Source organism: Pan paniscus, chromosome 7, assembly GCF_029289425.2.
Source record: "Pan paniscus chromosome 7, NHGRI_mPanPan1-v2.0_pri, whole genome shotgun sequence".
Classification (NCBI taxonomy): Eukaryota; Metazoa; Chordata; class Mammalia; order Primates; family Hominidae; genus Pan; species Pan paniscus.
This window is the reverse complement of record NC_073256.2, coordinates 101,179,818-101,203,738: the sequence shown is the minus strand read 5'-3', so window position 1 is coordinate 101,203,738 and position 23,921 is coordinate 101,179,818. Positions and strand designations below refer to the sequence as shown.

The 23,921-nt window shown below is 40.1% G+C and overlaps 2 protein-coding genes and 1 long non-coding RNA gene across 3 annotated transcripts in view; 1 reads left to right on the top strand and 2 right to left on the bottom strand.

The window, feature by feature from the left end:
- CA2 (carbonic anhydrase 2) overlaps positions 1-2,093 on the bottom strand; it is an 18,022-nt gene extending 15,929 nt beyond the window's left edge. Inside the window, exons 1-2 of the mRNA XM_034966305.2 lie at positions 1,848-2,093; positions 490-687 (exon numbers count right to left, since the gene is read on the bottom strand). Of these exons, the coding sequence (XP_034822196.1) occupies positions 490-687; positions 1,848-1,881 (232 nt within the window). The 5' untranslated portion in view covers positions 1,882-2,093. The remainder of the gene's footprint in view (positions 1-489; positions 688-1,847) is intronic.
- Positions 694-23,819, top strand: LOC103783782 (uncharacterized). Its single transcript, XR_010112983.1, has 3 exons — positions 694-1,374; positions 3,159-3,224; positions 23,757-23,819. It is a non-coding gene; the product is annotated as an uncharacterized LOC103783782 (long non-coding RNA).
- Positions 16,950-23,921, bottom strand: part of CA3 (carbonic anhydrase 3) — an 81,217-nt gene continuing 74,245 nt past the window's right edge. Inside the window, exons 4-8 of the mRNA XM_003831245.5 lie at positions 23,803-23,921; positions 21,867-21,959; positions 20,775-20,837; positions 19,703-19,858; positions 16,950-17,970 (exon numbers count right to left, since the gene is read on the bottom strand). Of these exons, the coding sequence (XP_003831293.2) occupies positions 17,851-17,970; positions 19,703-19,858; positions 20,775-20,837; positions 21,867-21,959; positions 23,803-23,921 (551 nt within the window). The 3' untranslated portion in view covers positions 16,950-17,850. The remainder of the gene's footprint in view (positions 17,971-19,702; positions 19,859-20,774; positions 20,838-21,866; positions 21,960-23,802) is intronic.

The window sequence follows — 23,921 nt, the reverse complement described above, 5'->3', positions numbered from 1 at the left end:
AAATACTCATAAGTAAAACATTTTCCCAGAATTTCAGTATTTTAAATTGGCACGTTTTTGTTACTCTTCTCGCTGCTAACTTGAAGATAAGGCTCACTAAGATATACTTTTTAATGGATATGCATCAGCTCTGCAAGACAAAATATTTTACAATCTTAAAAGTTCAATTGGTGCAAATCTCATCGTGACTGATCTTTATTGCAAGGGGACTTTGCACCTTTTGTGATTTTTCACAGGCATATCGCAGTTATTCAATGGCCTTCATAGAAGCCAAGGATTTTACAGGGAAGAAACGGCCCCGGGATACTTCAAACTAATTAGCCTACTTCTCAGAATCTGAGACCTAATGAAAATGATCAGGGTGGCATCCTTGAGTCCTGAGACAAACTGTATTATTAAGAGGGTTCCTGCCACTGTTCCTGGCTCCTTCCATTAAGCTCGGAAAACAGCTACTGGCTAAAAGACACAAGTTATTTTCTAAACACTGACCTGCTTTGTCCTGAGAGTCATCAAACTCCACGTTGAAAGCATGACCATTGTTGAGGATCCTCAGGGAAGTTGCTTGACCATAGGAAACAGACAGGGGCTTCAGGGAAGGGTCATACTTGGCTGTATGAGTGTCGATGTCAACAGGGGACTGGCGCTCTCCCTTGGCAATGGGGAAGTCCTTATGCCAGTGCTCAGGTCCTGGGGGAAAGAAGACGTGTGAATCCCCCATTGTGGGGAAAGGTACACCCAGACCCCTAGAGAAGAGTAATCATTCCGGAGCCAATCTGCTCAGTTCCAATTTTAGAAGCACCACTTAACAATGGGCTAAATTTTGGGAAAACACGTAATCTGTGCCTCAGTTTCCACATTTGTAATATGGGATAATTAGAATTCTACCTCATAGATGTCGCTGTAAGAATTAGAATAGATATATGTAAAGCTCTTAGATCACTGAGTGCTATATAAATATTAGCTATTTTAAGGTCGTTTTACTGAAATTCAGCAACTGAAATCGGGCAGACACTAATGTCAGGGCTTGTGGTTGCGATTTTGGGATATGCAAGCTCACTTAAGACATTCAAGGAGGTCTGGATGTCCTCACTGCCCAGGCCCGGGCCCACCCCACCTTTAACCGTCAGGGTTCCCCACTACCTGGGAAGCCCCACACCCTCCAAAGATGCGCTAGGTGCGCCAGACGCATGCTCCTCTGCTCCGCTGGCTCCGAAGAACCAGATCTGAGGCCAAGATAAAACCCGATTCCTGATGTCCGACCCCCTAACATTAGAAGTCGAGAGATGAAGGGAAAACTCGGAAATCAGAGCCATGGATTCAAACCAGCACTGGAAAATGCCCCGGGACAGTTCGTGCTGAGCGCCTTAGCCACAGGTGGTGCTGAAGCTGGAGGGGTGGGGTGGGGGTGGAAGGTGGGGGAGGGGGGAGGGGAGTCTCTTAATTTCTCTGCGATCAACAACTAGAATTTTCCGTTACAACCCTTTCCCGCCTCCTCCTAGGTCCGGTTAAAATGATCCCCAGGTCGGGACCCGGGAGGGACTGTCCTCGGGTCCCGCGGCCAGGGCTGCGCCTCCCCTCCCTCGGGCCCTACGCGCCTCGGGCGGACGCGGGGATTCCTCGACAGTGGCCTCGCAGCTGGGGCAAGGGGGACATCCCCGGCGCCGGGGAGCTGCGAGCGGAGCGAGCGCCCGGGGCGCACCTGAGCCTCCAGCACTCCCCGCGGCCGCGGTAAACAGCATGTGCGGGCGCTGCGGGCCCCGGGCCGGCATCCGGGCTCGGGGATCTGGGATCGGGGATCGGGGATCGGGGATCGGGGCGCCCCCGCGCTGGCCGTCGCCGGCACTCACCGTTGTGTTTGCCGTACCCCCAGTGATGGGACATGGTCGCGCTGGCGGTCGGGGCAGGGTAGGAATCGGCACCGATCTAGCGGCGGCGGGTTGGGCGCCTGCACTGTGTGTCCGCGGGTCGCGCCGGCACCAGCTTTTATAGGCTCCCTCCAACTTCGTGCTCGGGGGCGGCCCGGGGGAGGGGGCTCGGGTGGACCTAGGCCACAAGGGGAGGAGGTGACGGGCGGAGGTGAACTCCCCGCGCTCGGGGCGGGGCGGGCCGGGCCGGGCGGGCGAGGCTCCGGGGGCGGGGAAAACGCCCTCTCGGCTGGCGCCCGGCGGGGCTCCGGGGCTCCGGGGCTCCTCTCCCGCCGCCCGGCTCCCCTCGGCCCACGGCAGGGCCCGGGTGTCCTGGGCTGGCAGCGAAGCTCGGAGCTCTGGGCGTGCGGCGGCTGCGGTGGCTCCTGGGCTCCTCCGTCCAACCGGGGCCGCGGAGCCTCTACGCGCACCCCATCCCCCTCCCGGCTGCGGAGTCTGGCGGCGGCGGGGACTGCTAGGGACCCGGACCCCTGGAGCCTTTCGTCCCCTGTCCCCATTGTGACCTGTCTCTTGGCCCCGGAGCCCTCCCGCCCCACCCGCGCCGGGGTCTCCAGCGCGAAGGGCTCAGTCTCTGGTGTCCCCGGCCTGGGGCTGGCAAGCTGGGTTAGGAGCTATGACCTTGGGGCAAATAGGGATACGATCCTAGAGGCGCAGGGGAGCGCGCAGCATGAGTGCTGAGAGGCACGCGCCCTCTGCTGCACTGCCGTGGAATAAAACGAGACAGCGGCGCCACAGTCCCCTGCCCGCAGCCCACGCTCGGGCGAGCCTGGAGGATTGCATTTCCTCGTAGGCTGGCAGAGCCTTACATGAAGCGCTCATCTTCTCCTACTTTCCTCCTCTTTAAAAAATTAACGTGGGTGAGGAGACGTCCTAGTTGAGTACATATTGATTTGAAATAACCAAAACTTTTAACAAATCACTTTTCTCAGAAGAATCCAGTAAGAGAAAGATAATTTCTTCCAAAGACATGAGACGTTCCCTGGCTGGCCAAGAAAAATTGGCATCTGGCATACCTAGGAATCATTCAAAATAGTTTAATAGGAAGGACATTTTGAGGCCAGCCAGCATTATGACATTTGTGGGTCCTACGGCATTTCACCTTGGTGGGTCCCTTTTTCATAAACACGCATTTATACCCACACTGACATAAAGATAAATATCTTAATATTATATATTTAAACATTTTCTTTAACCAAAACCTAATGTTTTTCTTTTTTGTTCTTATTTTAAAAGGAAACATTTTCCTGGGCATCTAAAAGTATTGTGGACCTGAGACACTGTGCTTACAGGGCCTACTGGGTAAGTGAGGCTGTTTTGAGATATAGACAGAATTCATTTCCTACAAGGGACTTTGCCACAGAAAAATCCGGGGGTTTGTGGGAAGGAGTTCGGTTCTGTGGTCTCTGCAATCTCTGAGGGCAATAGTATTAGAGTTACAGTTGGGGAAGCAGGACACAGTTTAATGTGATTGTGTCGGCCTTGACATCACATTACTTACATTTGAAAATATACAGATAAATACAAGGATAAGTTATTAGTGTACATTTTTGCAATATGTATCTCAAAATCACTCTTTACTATTTATTTCAGTCAATTTCACCCAAACAAATATGATTCATGTTTAGACTTACTTGTTCTAAGATTCTAGAAAATTGTGTACTTCTGCTTATGTGGGTTTTGGGTTGATGTCACAGGGAATTCTTAGGCAAGAAAGCAGCAATAAAGTTTTTAAATTTTTAGGACCATTACAAAATGGAGTTTGTAGCAAAGAAGCTTTTATTTGTGCCTCTGTAGGTGCATTGTATCTGTTGGGGCCCATTGATGTAATTTTGTTTCTTTACATAATTTTCAAATATTAACTTAGTTGCTATGAGACTCTTCACTCGGCCCTGGAGATATGGCGTTGATAGGTGCCAAGAATTGAGTGCAAAGTTTGTGAATGTAGAGTGGCTTCCCAGGATTCTGTGGAGGGAGCCAGGCGATTTGATCAGCAGGAATCCTTGTCTTTGATTTTCCGTGAAACTGGATTGTGGCTTTCCTAACAGGGATGAAGTAAGAGCATGTTTGATTCTTAAATATGCGTAAAACTTCAAACACCACCAAACTGCAGTTCACCAAATGGATTATTGTCATGGGAATTTTTCTTTATCTCTCACTTCTGGAAAGTGAATTAATTCTCAGTGGGAGCAAGCCCTCCCCACAGAGCTGCTGTTAGGGAGAGTGTCACATGTTCACCACAGGGTGGAGAGTGGTTCACCTTTGGTTACTCAGAAGCAATCTAAATTTTTTAGCAGCGTTTTTGGTATTACAGTGGTTGGCTTAGCATTGTTTTATTTTCCTGGTCAATTTTTTTTAATGGAGTTAACTTTATGCATTCATGTTGGTCAGTCCCAACCTAACTTTATTTTACTGAAGGCATTCTTCTTAGCAGGCTGTCACGATTCACTGGCTGCAAAAGACTACTCTAATACTGGATTTGTTCAAATAAAAAAAAGTGCTTATCTTATTATGTACCTATCTTTCCATTAGAGGGAAGGATGGGTTCATTTCAGAATAATCTTAAGTAAAGGAACTGACAGTAGCTTAAGAAAAGTACTTTTCTTTGCCCCAGAAAAAAAAAAAAAAATTCAGGCAGTACATCAGGAAAATGTAATGTAAAAAAACTTAAAGTCTGTGTTCCAATTATTATAATAAAAAAGCTTCTAACATATTATTCTTAGTAAAAATGTGAAAGTATTTGCTTTTTCTCAAAAAATGTAAAGATATTGTTAAAATATTTTACAAAGTGAGATATACATTATTTATTAAATATTTAATTAAAAAGCTAATAAAAATCCAGATATTCTCATATTTGTTACCATTATAGTGTTTAGGTAGATATCTGGGGCTGGACTCAGTGGCTCCCGCCTGTAATCCCAGCACTTTGGGAGGCCAAGGCAGGCGGATCACTTGAGGTCAGGAGCTCAAGACCAGCCTGGGCAACATGGCAAAACCCCATCTTTACAAAAAATAAGAAGTTAGCCAGCATGGTGGTGTGCCCCTGTAGTCCCAGCTGCTTAGGAGGCTAAGGTGGGCAGATCGGAACCCAGGAGGTCGAGGCTGCAGTGAGCCATGATCATGCGACTGCACTCCAGACTGGGAAACAGGAAGACACTGTCTCAAACAAAATAAAAATAAATAAATATCTATGAAGGCCAAGAGCCATTTGTTTCTTAGGGCTCCCATAGGTCTTTGCATACACATCCTTCTATCCTAATATTGGCAATTCTGCATTGTAATCAGACACTCTATTGTAATCATTGGGTTATAATCCAATGCCCCAATAAGCTGTTGACTGCTCATTTGTAAAGCAGGAATAATGACACTCACCTCATTGTTTTAAGAATTCAGTCAGTGAGCATAGATAAATCACCTGTCACGTGTAGGCACTCAGTAAATGATGGCTATTCAGTCCCTCCTAGACAGTGCTAAACAGTTAGAATATAATTTAAGGAATGCAAAATTAAACACCTGGGCCAGGTTCATGGGAAACATTTAAGAGGAGTGAGTCTCCACAGCAGGAGGTGTTTTTTTGTTTGTTTGTTTGTTTGTTTTGTTTTGTTTTGTGAGAGGACAGAGGAGTGTTTGGGTCATGGAGATGTCCATTCTACCACGCTTATGTTTTTCTTCCTAAACTGTGCCCCCTGAAGTTGAGTACTGTGTCACATTATTTATCTCTGTATCTTAGGCACCTAGTACCCTTTACCTAGCCTGAGTCCCAAGATACATATAGTAGTTACTCACATAGTACTCCTTGAAATTATAAACTTTGAAAAATCCAAATGGAGATAATGGCAGTTTCACTTTGCAGAAGTTAGTAAATAATTTTGTTACAGATTATAGTTAGCAAATAACATTGTGCTGAAATTAGGTTGGTTTTGAATCTGGGTTAATTTACTAGCTTTGTGACTTTGGGCAAATTTCTTGATTGTGCTAAGATTCAGTTTCCTCATCTATAAAACTAGGATAATAATAATACCTACCTCACAGAGTTGTGGTGAGGACTAAGATGATACAGTGTGTGAAGGATTTAACCTAGTGCCAATAATTAGAGCTTGATCAATGTCAGTTATCATTACTACCGTTACATGTTTCTCAGCTCCTATTTTGTGCTTAATATTTTCTATGTGCTAGGTGAGCTACACAAGATAACTTGTCTCATCATCCATTCACTCAATGAATCATTCTGAATGCTATTATGTGTCAGGCATCAGCACAGAGGCTATAGCCATAAACCAGATCAACATGACTCCTGCCCTCACAGAGTTTACATGGGGATGGATGGGGGTACTGTACAATAAATGACTCAAAATAAACAACAAAAGTAAATTTCCAATACTGAAAATTAGTATGAGGAAAGTAAAACAGGAATGAGGTAAAGAATAATGAGTGAGGAAATCCTACTTTAGATGCGGTGGTTATAGAAAACCTATTGAAGGAAGTACATTTGAGGAACCACTAAAAAAAGATCTGGGGGAGGGCATTTCAGGCAGAGGAAACAGCAAGTATAAAGGCCCTGAGAAAGGAAATTTCTAGAACAGAAAAGCTTGTGACTGAAGCATGGTGACTGAGGAAGAAAAGACAAGTAGTGGAGTCAGAGACAGTCAGGGGCTACAGCCTGCAGAGCCTTGCAGACAATGATAGCAAGAAAGGATTTTATACTAGTTGCGCAGGGAAGCCACTAGGGAGTGGCTTATGCACAGGTATATTATGTGCTGGGAGGGTATAATACAAACCACAACAATATATCATTGTAGAATTAAAAGAAGTTTGGAGGTCACCTGGTCCAACTATTTATTTTATAGATGAGGAGACTTGTAGAAGTCCCCAGATACAACACGCTGTTGCCTAGCTCCTTGCTTTTATTCATCTGACAACTTCCTTTACAGAAAGATCCAAACTTCTTCTTCTGACTATAAAACCATTTAATCCTGTCTCTGGCTTCCCTCTTGGACTCTGAGTCTCTCAGTATCCTTCTTTGGTAAGATAGGAGGCAGCATCACACGTGGCCAAGAGCCCAGGTTTTATAGTTTGGATTCAGCTTCGAGGGCTTCTTCACTACATGATCTTATATACTTATTTCACCTCCTCAAAGCTCAGTTTCCAAAGGTGAAATGTAGTAAGAGTACCCAGGGCTGCTGATCGTGGTAAATGGACTAGTTTGTGTGAATTGGTCCTGTGAATGAACATGATTCCTGGTATATTGTTAGCTGCTCCATTAGGATTATTGTTATTGTAGTCAAGAACCATAGAATTGTGAAATGGGAATCGACTTTGTAATAAGACAGACCTGAGTTCATACTCTGACTCGAACACTTACTTGCTGCATCACCTTCAGCAAACTAAGCAATCCCTCTGAACTTCACATGCTTTATTTGTAAATGGGGACTGGGCGGAACGGGGCGAAGGGAATTCTAGCTCCACAACGTGATGAGAATGAATGTCTGGAAGATGCTAGATACAATCCTGGCATATTTTCTTTGTTGAATAAATGGTATGATTGTCATTACATATAATATTTTCCATTGTCAAATAACAGGTTGACTTTCCTAGTTCTCTAACTTGGATGAAAATTCACATGTATTTAATTGACATTATTTGAGTTCCTGATCTATAAAAATAGCTAACACTTATTGAAAACTGATTACGCACCAACACAGTTCTGAATGCTTCACATAGTCCTACTCTACAGCTGGTGTCATTGAGGCATAGAGGTAGGTCAGATTACCCCAGGTAACTCAGCTAGGAAGTGATGGGGCCAGGTATGAAACCAAACAGTTTGAACTGTTAGCCATCTGCTATGTGGTCTCTCCGAGGGCCAGCGAAATACCTTCAAGGAGCTTATGAAGGCAACTGCCTGGTGGTGATGTAATAGCAATGAATTAAGATTATGTGAGCAATACTCCTCTATAAAATAGAATGTTCTATCAAAATGCTGGCCATTTTTAGGGTTTCCTGCGAAACTCCTTTTAACTATTTGGGGTAGCAGGGGATAACAATAACTTTACATATAATAAACAGTTGAATTCAACTTCCCTTAGTAAATAGCTTTTCAGACTTTTAAAAATTTAGTTTCTGAATGTGTCTTTGTTTTTTCATAATAACTAGTAACACTTAACTCTTCTATAAGTAATAGAATCTATTTAGTTTTGAAGAGTAGTGGATAAATTCCAAGCTCATTACCTAGTTTCACTTTCAACCAGAACTGGAAGAAATATTAAGTGGGACAATTACACTAAAAATATGCAAAGTATACATTTTAAGTATTTTATGTTCCAGAACAGCTACCACATGTGATACTATAATCAATCTAATAGAAATAAAAGTCCACCTCTTCTTAGAACATAGGTTCTCCACTGGAGGCAGTTTTGCTCCCCAGGAGGATGTTGACAATGTCTGGACACATTTTTGGTTTTCACAGCTGGGGGAGAGAGGGACTGTGTGCCATTGGCCTCTAGTGGATAGACGCCGGGGATGTTGCTAAACATCCTACAATGCAGAGAATCACCCACTGACAACAGTGAATTTTTCTGTCCAAAACGTTAACAGTACCAAGATTTTGGAACCCTACCTTAAGAGTATACATAAGGTAATGCTTTTCTAAAAGGTCTGTGTTAGAGTTGCATATGTATCCAGCAACATGTGAGCCCTAGGACAGGGCTTTGCCCATAATACTCCCTCACTCATCTTTTGTTTATTGGATTGAGTAGAAAAGAACAAAATCCAGCCTCTACACCTTAAGATTATTGTCTATTCACTTTGCTTCAACACATTTCCAATGATGGCTTTGCGCCTAAATCATAGTGGTTTGGTTAAGTTAATATTAGCTTCGCCACATGATTAAACTTCTCTTTTGCTTATAAATCACCATTTTGTATAGGGGAATTTCTGACTTCCCTTTAGTTATAAGAACAATTTAACATTTTCCATGCCAGGGGAATTGTAGGCATTACAAATACGTTTTTTCCTCCTATTCAAGGGCAGGAGTCCTCATTCACCGGTGTCACTAACTGACAACAGTCTTAAGAGTATACAAGTGGAAAATCAGCACTTTATAATCCTATAACATATGTGGATAGGCTATAGGAAACAAAGATAATTACATTTTATAACTCTGTAGTTTTCTCATTTGTGTTTATCCAGGTTGATTCTAAAGAGGAAAGAAAATCTATATGCATGAAAAGATGTCTTAAAAAGTTTTGAACTACTCAGAGTTAAGATTTGGGGAAATAGAAATAGTATATAACTTAAGAAAATTGCCACTGGCTGTGAACCCCTGTGGCATTTTCTTTGCACTTTTTTGCTTCTCGTTACATTGTATGTGTTTTTACCATTTCACACAAACTTTTAAAGATTATTCCACGCCGTTAGCTCTGTGCTTCTGTTAGTGTCTCTATCTCTCTTTCTCTCTCTCTTCCATCTGAGTACAATGGCTAGAAAATAATACACACTTGAATGAATAAATGTCATTTAAATATTTTAATAAACAGAAGGAATAGTACAATATATTTCCCTTGACCAATGTATTGTGATTGCTTTTTTCTTTCTTTTTTTTTTAATCTTTTGCTGTCTTTGACCAAGTCAAAAGAGTTACAACCAAATTCAAAAAGCCACCCAACCCAAGATCAAAACTGATGAGTCAAAAATGTGTGCTGTTCCTCCAAGAACTCATTGACATGTCAGTCTCTGACCTTCCTAGGATGAGGCCACAGCTCCCAGTAGCTCATGAACCTAGACTGGCATTCAGTATTTTAGGAGTTTCATTGCACCATCTGTCCATCCATCCATCACTCCATTCCTTCAACCATGAAACAATTCACAGCAGTCTTAATGGCTCTTTTTTTAAAAGATTTGTTATAGAATTATCTCCTTCTACTTCCACTCTCAGTTAATCCCCACTCAGTGAGTCAGTGAATAAGACAGTAAGCCAGCATGGCTGGTGAGAAACCACAGGACAGAACAAAGTGGACCAGTTGGCAGGAGACTCTGTAGCCTGTTTTGTTAGCATTCAACTCTGCACCAGCTGCCCCCCACATGACCCTGCACATACTTCAGGGGTGCACATGATGACTGCTCCATGACAGGAAGAAAATATGAGAAATTGTACTTATAGTTAACTTTTTAGCCTCTAAAATTTTCTACTTTGTTTATATTTTATAATATATAAAATAATAAAATACTGTGAATATATACTTTATTTTTTAAAAATGCAGTGTTGTAGGAACATGTGGAAGAACTGTGTCCCAGGGGCCTTACATCATTCAAAAAGAGTCTGGAGTCCATTGCTCACCCAAAGACCCAGGTGACCCAGAGCCGTGTTTTGCAGGTCGCCTGTACCCTCGGTCCTGCTATCTGTTCCTTCTTTCCTATGGCACTGATATCACTGTTTGACATGTATTTCATGCCCAGTGTGTTGGGCACTGTGCTTGTGCCCGATAAGCCCTTTCCTTCAGTATTCACAGCCACGTCTAGTATCATTTCTCTTGAGCAATGTTTGGAAGTCGACTTTATCTTTCAATTTTTTTCTTCTCCTTGATGCTTCTAGGTAGTTCCTTAACCTGCTTTTATCTCTTCCGTGTTTGACACATAAACACTTTTGAAAAGCACGAAACCTTTTCAAAAAGAGCCTTTCTTATGGCCGGGCATGGTGGCTCACACCTGTAATCCCAGCACTCTGGGAGGCCAAGGTGCGCAGATTACTTGAGGTCAGAAGTTTGAGACCAGCCTGGCCAACCTGCTGAAACCCCATCTCTACTAAAAATACAAAAATTAGCCAGGCGTGGTGGCATGTGTCTGTAATCCCAGCCAAAACCCCACCATTGATTGCACTCCAGCCTGGGTGACAGCAGAGTGATACTGTGTCTCCAAAAAAAAAAAAAAAAAGCCTTTCTTTAGTCATCTGTGTATACTTTTAAAATTATATACCAAATAGTGAATACTTTTGCCCAGCTGAAAGCATTACCCTGAAGCTATAAACTTTCTTCTTTATGCCTTGTGGTTATTTCATAATTCCTCTGCAACTCTCCACTCCTCTTGGGGCCTAATCAATGTTTCATATCAATTAAGCTCCCAAGAATAAGAGACTTAGTACACCTCACAATCTTGACAACAGGCCCTTTGTTAGAGAAAACAAATTAAAAGGAATGAATTAGACCTTCTCAGATAAGGCGTCATTAAAATACTCTTTTAATTAAGAAATATTTATAATAGGCTCTCTGAAATTTACATATCAAGTTACAAGTTAAGCTGCAAAGTACTTACTATTCCACCCTGCCACTCCCCAACCCACCACCATCATAATTGACCGTGACTTCTAGTAATTTACTGTCTGAGGTAAAGCTTTTTTAAAAAAAATTCTCAGCTATCCTATAAAGCTCAAGGTAGTAATTATCAGTACCTGAACATACATGGGGTGTATATGCCTATATTGTTTGTGGAGGAAATTTACGTGAATTTACCATCTATTTGGCTGGTGTGGAGTGGAATATGTCAGTTGGAAATGCTTTTTGGATTTTCAAAAGTTATCATACTTTGCTAATCATGACTGTGAAACAAAGATTTGTGTTAGGAAGAGGTATCTTTATTATGTACGTGAACTTGCCATAAGCATCTCTACACAAAACTGAATGAAATGGAGAACTAAAGTCGCTAATGAGAAAATTAAGGCAAACTTAGAGAAAAGAGAGAGTGGGTAAGTTCAAGTACCAGTATGAATCATGCCAATTAGTGTCATCAGAGTCTAATGCCACAGACTCATTGCTAATCTACCTCTTCAACTTGCACTTTAGAAGCATGAGTGCTAAAAGAGATAAATATGTGGGGAGAGACTCTGCTGTTATATCTCCTAAAACATGTCTCTTTTATACTAAGTGAAATTAGTTATTAAAATTAAAATTTGCAAATGATAAGCTTTGGATATAAGTAAAGCTGCTTCTCTTCTTCCATGCATACTCTTTTTATAGAGAAGCCTGCGTTGCAGCAACAGACATCTGTATATTTCTGCAAGAACTCTTTGAGAAGCCAGTCTCTGGCCTTCCTAAGATGAGGCCACAGCTCCCAGTAGCTCATGGACCTAGACTGGCATTCAGTATTTTAGGAATTTCATTGCACCATCTGTCTGTTCATCCATCCATCCCTCTATCAATTTATCCATCCATCTATTCATTCCTTCAACCATGCAACAAATATCTTTGAGCTCCATTCTAGGTTCCAGATACTGTGTTAAGTGCTGGGGCTTCAATAGTGTAATGAAACCAATAAAGTCTTTACCTTCATAAAACCTCCCTGTCACCACTACTTATCACACACACACACACCCCAACTTTTATATTACAAACATAATTTAAAAGTGTTGTTGTTACTCCTAAAGTTCCCAGTGTGAGAATCTGAGCTCCTATATATTCACTGATGTGCAGCCTTCTCAGTTCTTAGTTCTTCCCAGCACTTGGCCTTGCCCTTACATCTGCTGTGCTTGGCTTGTACAATTTTCCTACCCTTAATAGGCCCCCTTCTTTGGGGTCCTGATCCATCCAAGTGCCCCTTGTGATGCCTTAGATCTTGCTGTAAACTGATCTCACAGGAGCAGAAGTGTAAATTCTGTGAGCGCAGTATTTTCAAACACTTCCATTTGTATTATAGTTCCATGGGAGCCAGGTTCCTTTTAGGGTAAGAATTACCCTGAATAAATGCGTTTGGAACCATCCAAATTTCAAATGAGCTGAGTACATATTATAGAAATGTATGGACATGTTGGAACAGAATATGTACACTTAATGGCCAAAATATTTCCCTGGAATTCCAGTCTCCTCTACCTGAGAAAGATTTAAATACAAGGGAGGATCTGATTCCTGTTTACTGAGCAGAATCAATTCTAACCTGGCTAAAATTAGCTTTTAAATCACTGGGTTTTATGCTGCTGCAGCGCACATGGTCCCCTGTGATTACACCATTAGATTTGCTCTTAACTCCTGCTGATTACCTGTGATTACTTACGCGGTCAAGTTGTCAAGTGGCAGCGCCTACTAAACACCTTCACATCTAAAGTAGTTCTTTAACTCTCTACTTAATTCCTTTATGCTGCATTTTATGCCTAGACTGTTTTATCTCCTTTTTTGTAGTCAAATCACCCCAAAGTACAAGCTCTTCCCTCAGGTGTGACTTGTGCATCTCATTTAGGATTCTGACTTTATGGCATGCTCAGACAAGTCCAAAATTAATTTCATGGCAGGAGACTTTCTGTATTTACTATTAAGATAGATTTTTCCACTTCGCGTTGCACTCCAAGGGATTCTATCTTGCCAACATTTGAAAATCAATATTGAACTAAATGAATGCTATGGTTCTTCCAACTCTCCTCTTTGGTTTATTTTCTGGATGTTTTGCTAACTCTGTATGCTTCTCAGGAAAGGGGCAGAACTCCTGGAGCAGAAGCTTCCTCAGGAAAAGTTATTTGGTCCTCCTCTGAATCGCTGCTTCTAGTGATGTGCTGGTTTCCAATGTGACCACATCTTGTTTTGCCTCCTATATATATGGGACAAAAGTTATTGTTATTTAAAATACCATTTTCCCCAATAACAAGCAGAGGTGAGCCTGTTATAGAAACTCTTTTAATATTACCTGTTGATGAGGTGTGGATTCACGATGTTACTAATGGATACCTAAAGAAAGAAACATGATTTTAGGTATTGAATAAGGCATCCGATTTTTTCTTGGTTGATGTAAAATTAATTAATAAAAGATCATCGTTAACTCTTATTGCGAGTTATGTCAGAAAGACTATTCTAAGTGGTTTACCAGTAATTCTTAAAATCTCCCTGGAGGCAGGTATTACTCTCATTCCTGTTTACAGATGAGGAAACTGAGGCATAGAGAAATTAACTTGCCTGATGCCACACATTCAGCAAGTGTTGTGTGACTTCAATCTAGTCCTCCTGAAAACTGAAGAGGCCTTTAAAATGTTAATTTCCCATTATTTAAGTTTCAGTTCAATTCCTACTATTCTTTTATCCCTCAGGCCTTATTTTTAGCTATAAAGACTCAAAAATATGTAAGAATCCTTTACTCTTTTCTTTTGCATAGATATTAATGGCTAATAGTAAACATTTGAAAAACAGAAATAGGCTGTCAAAAACAATTTTTAAACCTTATTGCTCTGCAATTAGTGTGAATAAAGAACAGCATGGCTTTTAATGTCATAGTCATTTTTGTAATTATTTTGCTGCCATCTAGTGACTCACATGAAATTTTTAAATGTTTTGCTGCCATCTAATGACCTAAGTGAAAATAACATTCAAACATGATTTTGCTTTTCATTTGCATTTTAAGACTTTAGGGGTAGGTTTTAAAAAAATCATTAAATTTCTATACCTCAAATATGAAATTTTAAAAATCTGACATTCACAGTTATCATTCATTTTTCTTACCTCTTCTCACTTCTTCTTCTGCTAAAATAATATATTTTGCTCATAACTGGAGATCGCCTTTAATATCAGATAAGAAGGCATTAGAAAAGAACCTAGAGTCTAATTAATTTTCTTTATGTGTGGTCTTTGATGTGGGTTTAGACCATATGTATTTCTCTTAGGCCAATTTTATTTGTGCCAATTCTCATCTTAATAACTGTCATATTAATTTTTCCACATGTATCCAAGCTTGTTAATAGCTGATCAATTTCAACTATATTTAATTACATAAATGATTATGGTTAAACACTGAGAGCTCCAGTTTTGCATGTTCTATGTAGAATACTTCTCACTCATCTACATAAATACTCACTGACTGTACAGTTTAAAGAATTTTGGATCAATATTCCTGAAATTATTTGCCTTTTCATAAATATATCCTGTCTGCTCATTTAAAAGGCAGCTATTACATTAACAATATATTTGCACCCTTAGTCTTGGCCGGGCGCGGTGGCTCGTGCCTGTAATCCTAGCACTTTGGGAGGCCGAGGTAAGCAGATCACCTGAGGTCAGGAGTTTGAGGCCAGCTTGGACAACATGGTGAAACCCCATCTGTACTAAAAATACAAAAATTAGCATGTCATTGTGGTGCATGCCTGTAATCCCAGCTACTTGGGAGGCTGAGGAACAAGAATCGCTTGAACCCAGGAGGCGGAAGTGGCAGTGAGCCAAGATCACACCACTGCACTCCAACCTGGGCAATAGAGTGAGACTCCATCTCAAAAAAAAAAGTTTTTTATATATATAAAAATATATATGTAAATAGACATATGTAAATATATGTAAATATATATGTAAATATATGTAAATGTATGTGTAAATATATGTGTAAATATATATGTATATATATGTAAATATATATATTTGCATACTTTTAACAATACCCTATGTTAGATAAATTCTTGTTAATTCTGCTCTATCCATAGGCTTTTAATGATATGATCATCGGAATATTATGAAACACAAATTCAAATTAGTTTCTGCCCTATTTTGAAATTTTAAAATACCTACAATGATTATACCCTGAAGAACAAAAGTTGGCAGATGCTGAAATCTTTTTACCACAGCAGTTCTTGGCCATGCCCCTTTGTAAGGCTGTGTGTATCTGAAATGCAATTGTTTGAGGGCCTGTTTATGATCAGGAAAATGATCCCCCTGCTGAATAAGGACACAGTATGTCTTTAATATTCTAATGGACATCTATAATATCACATATCACAGAACTCTGAGTTCAGCACTTTGAGAAACTGTGAGGAAATTTTAAGATGGGCGATAATTGTGAGCATTGACAATGACTCAGACTGGAGGGAGGGGGAGAAGTATGTTCTACTAGAAAGCTCCCACCTGAAGCTAGTGAGATCATTTTCCAAGGAGATTTAAACTAAGATAAACAAAAACAATATTCCTATTAACCATGTGATGTGTTGTTCAAGAAGGTAAGTATTTTACCTGGATTCATCTATATTCATGACATCACTTATTCAACAAATATTAATTGAGTAATTATTATGTGCCGGACACAGTATCAGACAACAAGGTGAATGTCAGCATGCAAGACGCATATTTGTGCCCTCATAGAGCATATGGTTTATGAAGATAGCCTCTTTTGATGGGGCATTTTCCCTCAAAACAGTTCTAACCTTGTTCAGCTTGTATACTGGAATAAGGACCATTTGTAGCTGACATTAAGTCATATGTTCCTCCCCCACATAGAGTCAATACTGGATACATCTTTTACAGTGCATAAGCATTACTAAGTAAGTACCTTGAGAGAATCAGCTTGTGTATTTTCACTAATGATCAAAGCTCCACACCTCCTAATTTCGAGGGATTTAATTAACACTTCCAGTTCACACTGACCAACCTGGCTTGACTTCACCTGGGTGGTAATCTATTAAATAACTTTGGCCTCATAGGACTCTGTCACGTGATTTGACTTCTGGCATCTCAGGACTCTCCTGACCCAATATTATTTCATTCCTTAGGGTAATGAACTTATTCCTGTCACTTTCTAAAGTAAGTTAACATATTGGCCAGTGAGGTGATGAAAGATGTATCAAAGCCACTAACTGCAAAATTAGACTTTATGTCTAAAGATATTATATTAAATGGTTTAAAGGTCTAAATATATGGATTTTTGCAGTGTTAGGCCAGCATCATCCTAAAGGCACAATTTTTAAAAATATGGATGTAAAAGCTACAGTCTGACTTGATTTCACACCCCTAAAACCCATTGCACTAGTCTGAACCCCAGAATCCTAAACCAATTTTGAGGCCTCTGGAAAGTATTTCCCACTATCAGATATATGGCCATACATTCCTCTTCTGGTCTGCAGTTTCCTCAGAAGGGCTTCACTAATTGCTTTTTAATTTTTTTTTCTGGCCCTCCTTGAGGAATGTAGCATCCAAACTCAGAATTTCAGCCCTTAGTGCCATCCTTCAGCTATAAAAACAAACTTACAAAGTTTGTTGCTCCTAGTTAAACTCCATTTTTGTCACTTATGATCCCTTTCCATTTAAAAAACACAACACTCAACGTTTTCCATTCATGTCTTTATTGGTTCTGGTGATCAGTACAACTGCTTTGACTTCAAGTGTCATCATTCACTCTTTTGTGTTCTAGTGATCATTCATTCCAGCCTCCAGTGAGAAACACAACAGAGGCAGTTTTTATTTTAATAATCATGCAAAGAAAAATGTAGTGAAATTAAAAATAAATGGCCCTCCTTCAGGTAAAGAAAAATACTAGGATAAATTCAACTACATTTATGAAGAAGAAATTCAAATACTGAATCAAAAATTTGAAAACTCCTGATTGTATTGTGTTTTCTTTTCATTGGTAATCAAAACCAAGTAATCTTAGTAGCTAAAACTTCAATAAATGACTGACTTCTTGCTGGTGTTAAGAGTTAAAACATATTATTAGCTCAATTCTTGCTGTCTATAGTCATTTTAATTTCTGGCTTATGTTTAATTGTTATATGATCTTCATACACCTCTACTACATGTAGAATTACTCATATTTCTTTAAGATGGACAACTCATAATATAAAAATAAAAACAATGAAGTTCTGTGAAATTTTAGATAACAGAAAAACTGGTGCCCAATAGCTAGCCATTTTAAAAATATCTTTACTCTTCCATCTCTGTTTCTTCTTCTTTGAAACTTTACCAAAAATGCTACTTTTATAGGAAAGATGATTATTACAGAGATCAAATGTGAAATCTATGCTTTCATATTAGATCTTGTCGAAAGTAACTTTCTTTCAACAAGTAACTTAGATCTTGGTGACCACATCTCTCACATTCATTGCTCAGTGTGGAAAAATGAAATAGACTTGGAGTAAGGAGCACCAGAAGGAGGCAAGGAACCAAGCTCTCCAATGGCAGGTTTCCTTTCCTGAAGAGGGCAAGATCCAGCAGCCTCATTTGAAGGAAGCTCTCACCACCCTGTTATTGATAGGCTGTGGAGGTCGCCAGTTGCTCACAAGAGGCACTGGGGGCTCGTTCTCAGCACTGGAGAGGAGGCTCCGCAGCTTGGCCATCTGCAAAGGGCAGGGGCAGACTGTTAACAAGACATTCGGATCAACTGGACACACTACGTGACAAAGAGGTATAAATACTGCTGGGGTTTTTTTTGTTGTTGGTTTTTTTTGTTTGTTTGTTTGTTTGTTTTTGAGACAGAGTCTCGCTCTGTAGCCAGGCTGGAGTGCAGTGGTGTGATCTTGGCTCACTGCAACCTCCACCTCACAGAACTCAAGCGATTCTCCTGCCTCAGCCTCCCAAATAGCTGGGATTACAGGTGTTCACCACCTTGCCCAGCTAATTTTTTGTATTTTTAGTAGAGATGGGGTTTCACCATGTTGGCCAGGCTGGTCTCGAACTCCTGACCTCAGGTCATCCACCCGCCTTGGACCCCCAAAGTACTGGGATTACAGGCATAAGCCACCGCGCCTGGCCAATACTGGTGTTTTAAACATGACAAGCAAACCACACAACCTGTCCCCAGTGTCCAGTCCAGAGCTATTTAGCTAGCAGCTCTAGAGTGACACACATTTTTTCTTTATTTGTAAAGCCCTTTTCTTCATTCTATACAGGATCACTATGCTCTCTGGTCACAACCTTTTCCTGTTGAATCTGAAACATATATTTTTTATTTGAGGGGTCAGTATGAACTACATACTTTGTTGGAGAGGATGACCATATCCATATATCAGTGTAAATAAAATGTAGTAGACCTTTATTGTATAAGTTTAGGGAGTCAATTATTTTAAGAGCAAAAAGAAATCAAACTCATGCTACATTTTCAATTTTAAATTGACTTTTCTTTCTTAAAGGATAAGAAAATAAGAAATTCTCATTAATAACACTATGATTCTATATTAAAATATTTTTAGATTTCTCCTTGAAAAAATTTCATTCTTTCAAAATAGTTATATCACTGAACAAGGTTGTTATATCTGATCTTTTAATAAAAATGTCTTTATAAACTTGAGTTTACAACTGACATAAATATGAAAGCTGTTGCCTTATGCAAGAGACACACACTGGGAAACTGAGTTTACTATTAGAGTATATGCATGCTCTAGGTTGTGAGTCCCTGTGTTGTTTACTTGCTTCAATCTGTTTTTCTCCATGTTCTTGCCCACTTATTTTCTCCTACACAGCTTTTCCTTGATAGTGTCTTTAATGAATGTTACTAGGACACTCTTTAGATCAAACAGTAAGAAGGGAACCTTGAGAAGAGATGCCAAAAAGTACTGGAAACAGTTTGGAGGTGGGATTAGAATCCTGCACTTGGCTGTGTGATCATGGACAAATTACTGAACTTTTGAGCCTTGAATTATGTATCTGTAAAACTGCAGAAATAATATATAGCATACAAAATTGTTAAATCCTTTCCATTAGCACCCTTCTCTTCTCCAGGTCTGTATTTATCATCCCATCTCCTTACCAGTGCTCAGTATTTGGCAACATCCAAATTAACAAAGACTCATATTAATCTAAACCCTTTAAAGTGTTTATAGAGCATAAACTCAGTCATGTTCGGTATCAAAACTACTTTTAAATGAGTTGCATTTATCCTGGTACCCTTTGGGGGCCAAGTTTTAGAAAGCTGAACAGGCTGGTTGTAATTAACCAGGGCAGACCATGAAATTGCTGGCCATAGAGCTGTTCAGTGAGTATCCAGTTAGTAGCTATGTATTTTTGATTTAGCATCTGTATCTTACATAGGCAGACAGCAACATAAGCCCACGTGTTCACAAGGCTGCTCACCTGGTCAGAGCTCACGGTCATGGGCTCCTTCAGCAGCAGCCACACAATGCATTCCTCGCAGGGCGGCGTGGTGAATGAGCCCTGGTAGGTCCAGTAGTCCCGGCATGCCGGGAACAGGCAGGATGGGTCAAACTTTGTGAAGGGCGCCTCCTTGCCCTGGGTAAGAGCAGGTTGCAGGTGCAGTGAGTGCATGCATGCACATCCCCACCCACCCCAATGCCCTCACCACTTTATTTGTAAGAATGAATTTCAAATGCAATAGAGAAAATAGAACTTCTAAACAAAGTATAAGCCTTTCAGAAATAAAGATCAAAGCAGGGAAGCTGGTTTGCACATTATTACTTGATCTGACACAATCACTGTCATACTGTGTTCCTTAGTGTTTTAGCTGTGAGTAGAACTATCTGTGATAATTCTATCACTCAAGAAAAAGGAGAAACTGATATCTCAAGTGTAATTGAATTATTTAATATAAGTTAATGTTTTGTTCTTGATGATACCAAAAAATATCAGGCTTGTATTTTTATTGAATGATCTACTTGGAATACTTACTTTCTCTGTTAATGAAACTCAATAATATTTGATTAGAACGGTCAGAAAAAAATAATTAAAATGTTTCTGTTACTTACATGAGTCTATTGTGAAGATTTTAAATTTTTAAGTGCTTCCCAGAAAGCTCATCACCAAGACTCAAAAGACCAGCACTGGCTGACATTTAGTAGCTCCGTGATGGTATGCATGCATATATGCAGTGTGTGTGTGTGTGTGTGTGTGTGTGTGTGTGTGTGTGTTGGGCGAGGATGCGGTGACCACTCAACTTCTCTCTCACTTACTCCATTGAGAAAGTGATTATCTGACAGGATGACTATGACCATTAAAAAAACTGATATATGTGAAATTGCTCTAAAAACGGTATGCCATACAAATATAATAGCATTTATTTTTATATGTATGCTTAGCATATCCATCAAACTTAGTAACAGATTTTAGGTGAAAAAAATACTTGAAAATATGTAAAGAAAATCTGCATAATCTGCTTTATGTTTTAGGAGGGAAAATGATTTTTGTTTACCTTTGTCTTAATCTTGTCCAATGCATCAAGGAAAATCTGGAACTCGCCATTCTCACGTCCTATCTGTAAGAAAACAGAAATCCAAGTATAGTTATTTTACTTCTCCATAGTTTAGGATTGTCTTCAAAGCTGATTTTGATCCATCCATCTGCAACTAGTGTTTATAAATCTGCCAGAATATCTCGTACTAAGCAAAAACATAAGTTTATTTTTCCTCAAGATTTTAGAGTATATATTTTCTGATCTAAATTTGGACTCCAGGCTTCTGAAGTACAGGACCACAAAATTACACGTTCATCTAGTTCTGTGTCTTTGACCTTCTCTGCAAAGTCATTCCACTTTTCTAAAAAACAGATTTAGAACCAAAATGGACCCTATGTATCCCAAACTAAACTCATTGTCTTTCTTCTCAGACCTACTCCACCTCCTGCTGTTCTGTGCTCAGGTACCAAAAATGACCCAATGAATTAAGAACCTAAAACAAATTAGGTCATTCAAAGAGAAAGAAGCCAGATTTTCACCTCTGGCTTGAAATCTAGATTATGTTACCACTAACTTCATGTGTTAATGACACTAAGTCCTCTTTAAAGCAAGGTTGGCTCAACAACACACACATTCCATGTGCTATCTTAGCCTGGGATCATGTGAGTGGTGACCACCTCAAGCCGAGGGGATGTCCAGCCAGGGACTTGGAATCATATGGTTCGCAACACTGACTTTTCTGGTTTCCAGTGCAATTGAAGTTGAGCAGTGAGAAAGGAAAATGAATATATGCCACCTTTGCCCTTACCACCACCGTAATAAGCTCACTCTAAGGCTCTGTCCCCAACACCTACACACACACACACACATCCCCCATCTGGGGAAAATTTAGAAGTACTAGGGGTCCTGGAGTGTGGTAAAAGATATACTTTTAGAGAAAAGTAAGACATTTTGAGCTGATCTTAGCAGAAATATCTTGATTAGTTGAATGAATAATAAAATGCATATGGAAGGAGGAAGGTAAAAATGAGGAAATGAAACTCAAACTATGCTAACCATTGGTAGGGAAATACATTTTGGAAGAAAATATATAGTCAATTTTTACTTTACCTTCAGAAAAATGCCAATCACAGCGATCCCATCGCGCTGCTTCAGGGCTTCTTTAAAAGTGTTATACTTCGGGTTCCAGTGAACCAAATGAAGCTGAAACCATAGAAGACAGATTAGAAGGTAAATTCCTGGAATATGGAAATAAGTACAACATTATCCACAATAAACCCAATCATTGTACAGGCTAAGGTTGCTGAGCACTCTCATAAAAGCTGAGAAAATTTGAAAGAGTAGCATGTAATATTTTGGTAACATTTCTAGTGGCTCAAATAAAAAGCATATAAAATTATTTATTTATCTCCTTTTATCAACCAGAGCTCTGAAACCTGGTGGCAACCTGACCTTAATTTAGAACATGAGCACCAGTTAGGTTAATCAAACTTTCTATGCTGAGTTACAGAGAATGGCAAGAGGATACAATCATTTGCAGCAGTTAAAAAATGTTTTATTCAAGACCAAAAGTATGAAATAATCCCATGTGCAAAGGTCAAACTGAAAGCCTTGCCTGCATCTGTAAGAAATATACTCAACTTTCCCCATTTGGTTGGGGAAGATGTCTAGAAGGCATTCTCAATATTTAATTTATCTTGCCATGGCTCTCTAGATTGGCTGTAAAGAAACAGAAAGATCACAGTGAAGTACTTTGGGTTTTGCAGAATTTAATTTAACCAAGAACTAAGATGCCTAATGATTCTGCTTAAGAACATGTTCATAGTGTGTTTCTGAGCTTCTGTCACAGCCCCTATGTTAACCAGAGCCTATCTTTGGAAAAGAATAAAGCAGGAAAAATGAATTGGTCCTCACCTCCAAGGCAATTGCCACCACTTATTGGTTTGGCTTTATAAAGAGAACATGTCAGAGGCCTGTCTTAAACCCTTGTAATTTGATGCGTTGATCTGAGTTAAAATTCATGTTTTTCTTTAATGAGTTAACTGAGACAGAGAGTAGTATGTGCTCAGATTAAATGGTATGTGTGTACACATATCTCTATGTGTGTGTAAATATGTATGCATGTGTATATATAGATATACACACACACATATATATGCACACGGTTCATTAAGAGATTGGAACATAAGCATTATTCAGAATTTCTAAATGCTATTTTTAGAGCACTATATTCTTATAAAATAGGCAGTATAGGGCACTGGATAAGATGATGAATTCTGAAGCCAGTCTGTATCAGGTAGAGCACTAGCACTTACCAGCCGTGTGACTTTATTATGTGTCTTTTCTATGCCTTCTGTTTCCTCATCTGTAACCTGTCTCATAAGGTAGCTAAGAGGATCTAATGAGTTAATACATGTAAGCATTTAATAAGTATTAGCTATCCTTTTTCCGGTTCCATTGAGGACCCTGGGCTTTTTTATTAAGTAGCTATCCAATTTCTAACTTTTAGGGTTTTTTTTTTTTTCGAGACAGGGTCTTACTCTGTTGCTCAGGCTGGAGTGAAGTGGCGCAATCACGGCTCACTGCAGCCTCGACCTCCCAGGCTCAAGTGATCCTCCCACCTCAGCCTCCTGAGTAGCTGGGACCACAGGTGCATGCCACCATGCCAGGCTAATTTTTGTATTTTTTGTAGAGACAGGGTTTCACCATATTGCCCAGGCTGGTCTCGAACTCCTGGGCTCAAGCAATCCACCTGCCTCAGCCTCCCAAAGTGTTGAGATTACAGGTGTGAGCCACTGCACTCGCCCCAGTTTCTTAACATAACCTTGGAAATCTTCATGTTTGATGCCAACTCACCTATACCCTTTTATGTGTCTAGCCTAGAATGTTCAGCAGCTTCAGTTCAGCTAAAACTAGTACAGCTCTTTTCATAACTATAGACTTGAAACAAAAGCAGTGGATGATGCTTTGTTGCTGTGGTTCTTATTTTTAATTTTGCAGTTTTCACTGTATGAGACTGAGAATGGATTATGGCAGTTCCTCTTACCTCCGCTGCATACTTGACTCCATCCACGGTGTGCTCAGAGCCATGATCATCCGAAGAGCCCCAGTGAAGATGAAACTGGCGAAGTCGGTAGGGTCCAGGGAGAGGACCCCCTCTCAGCA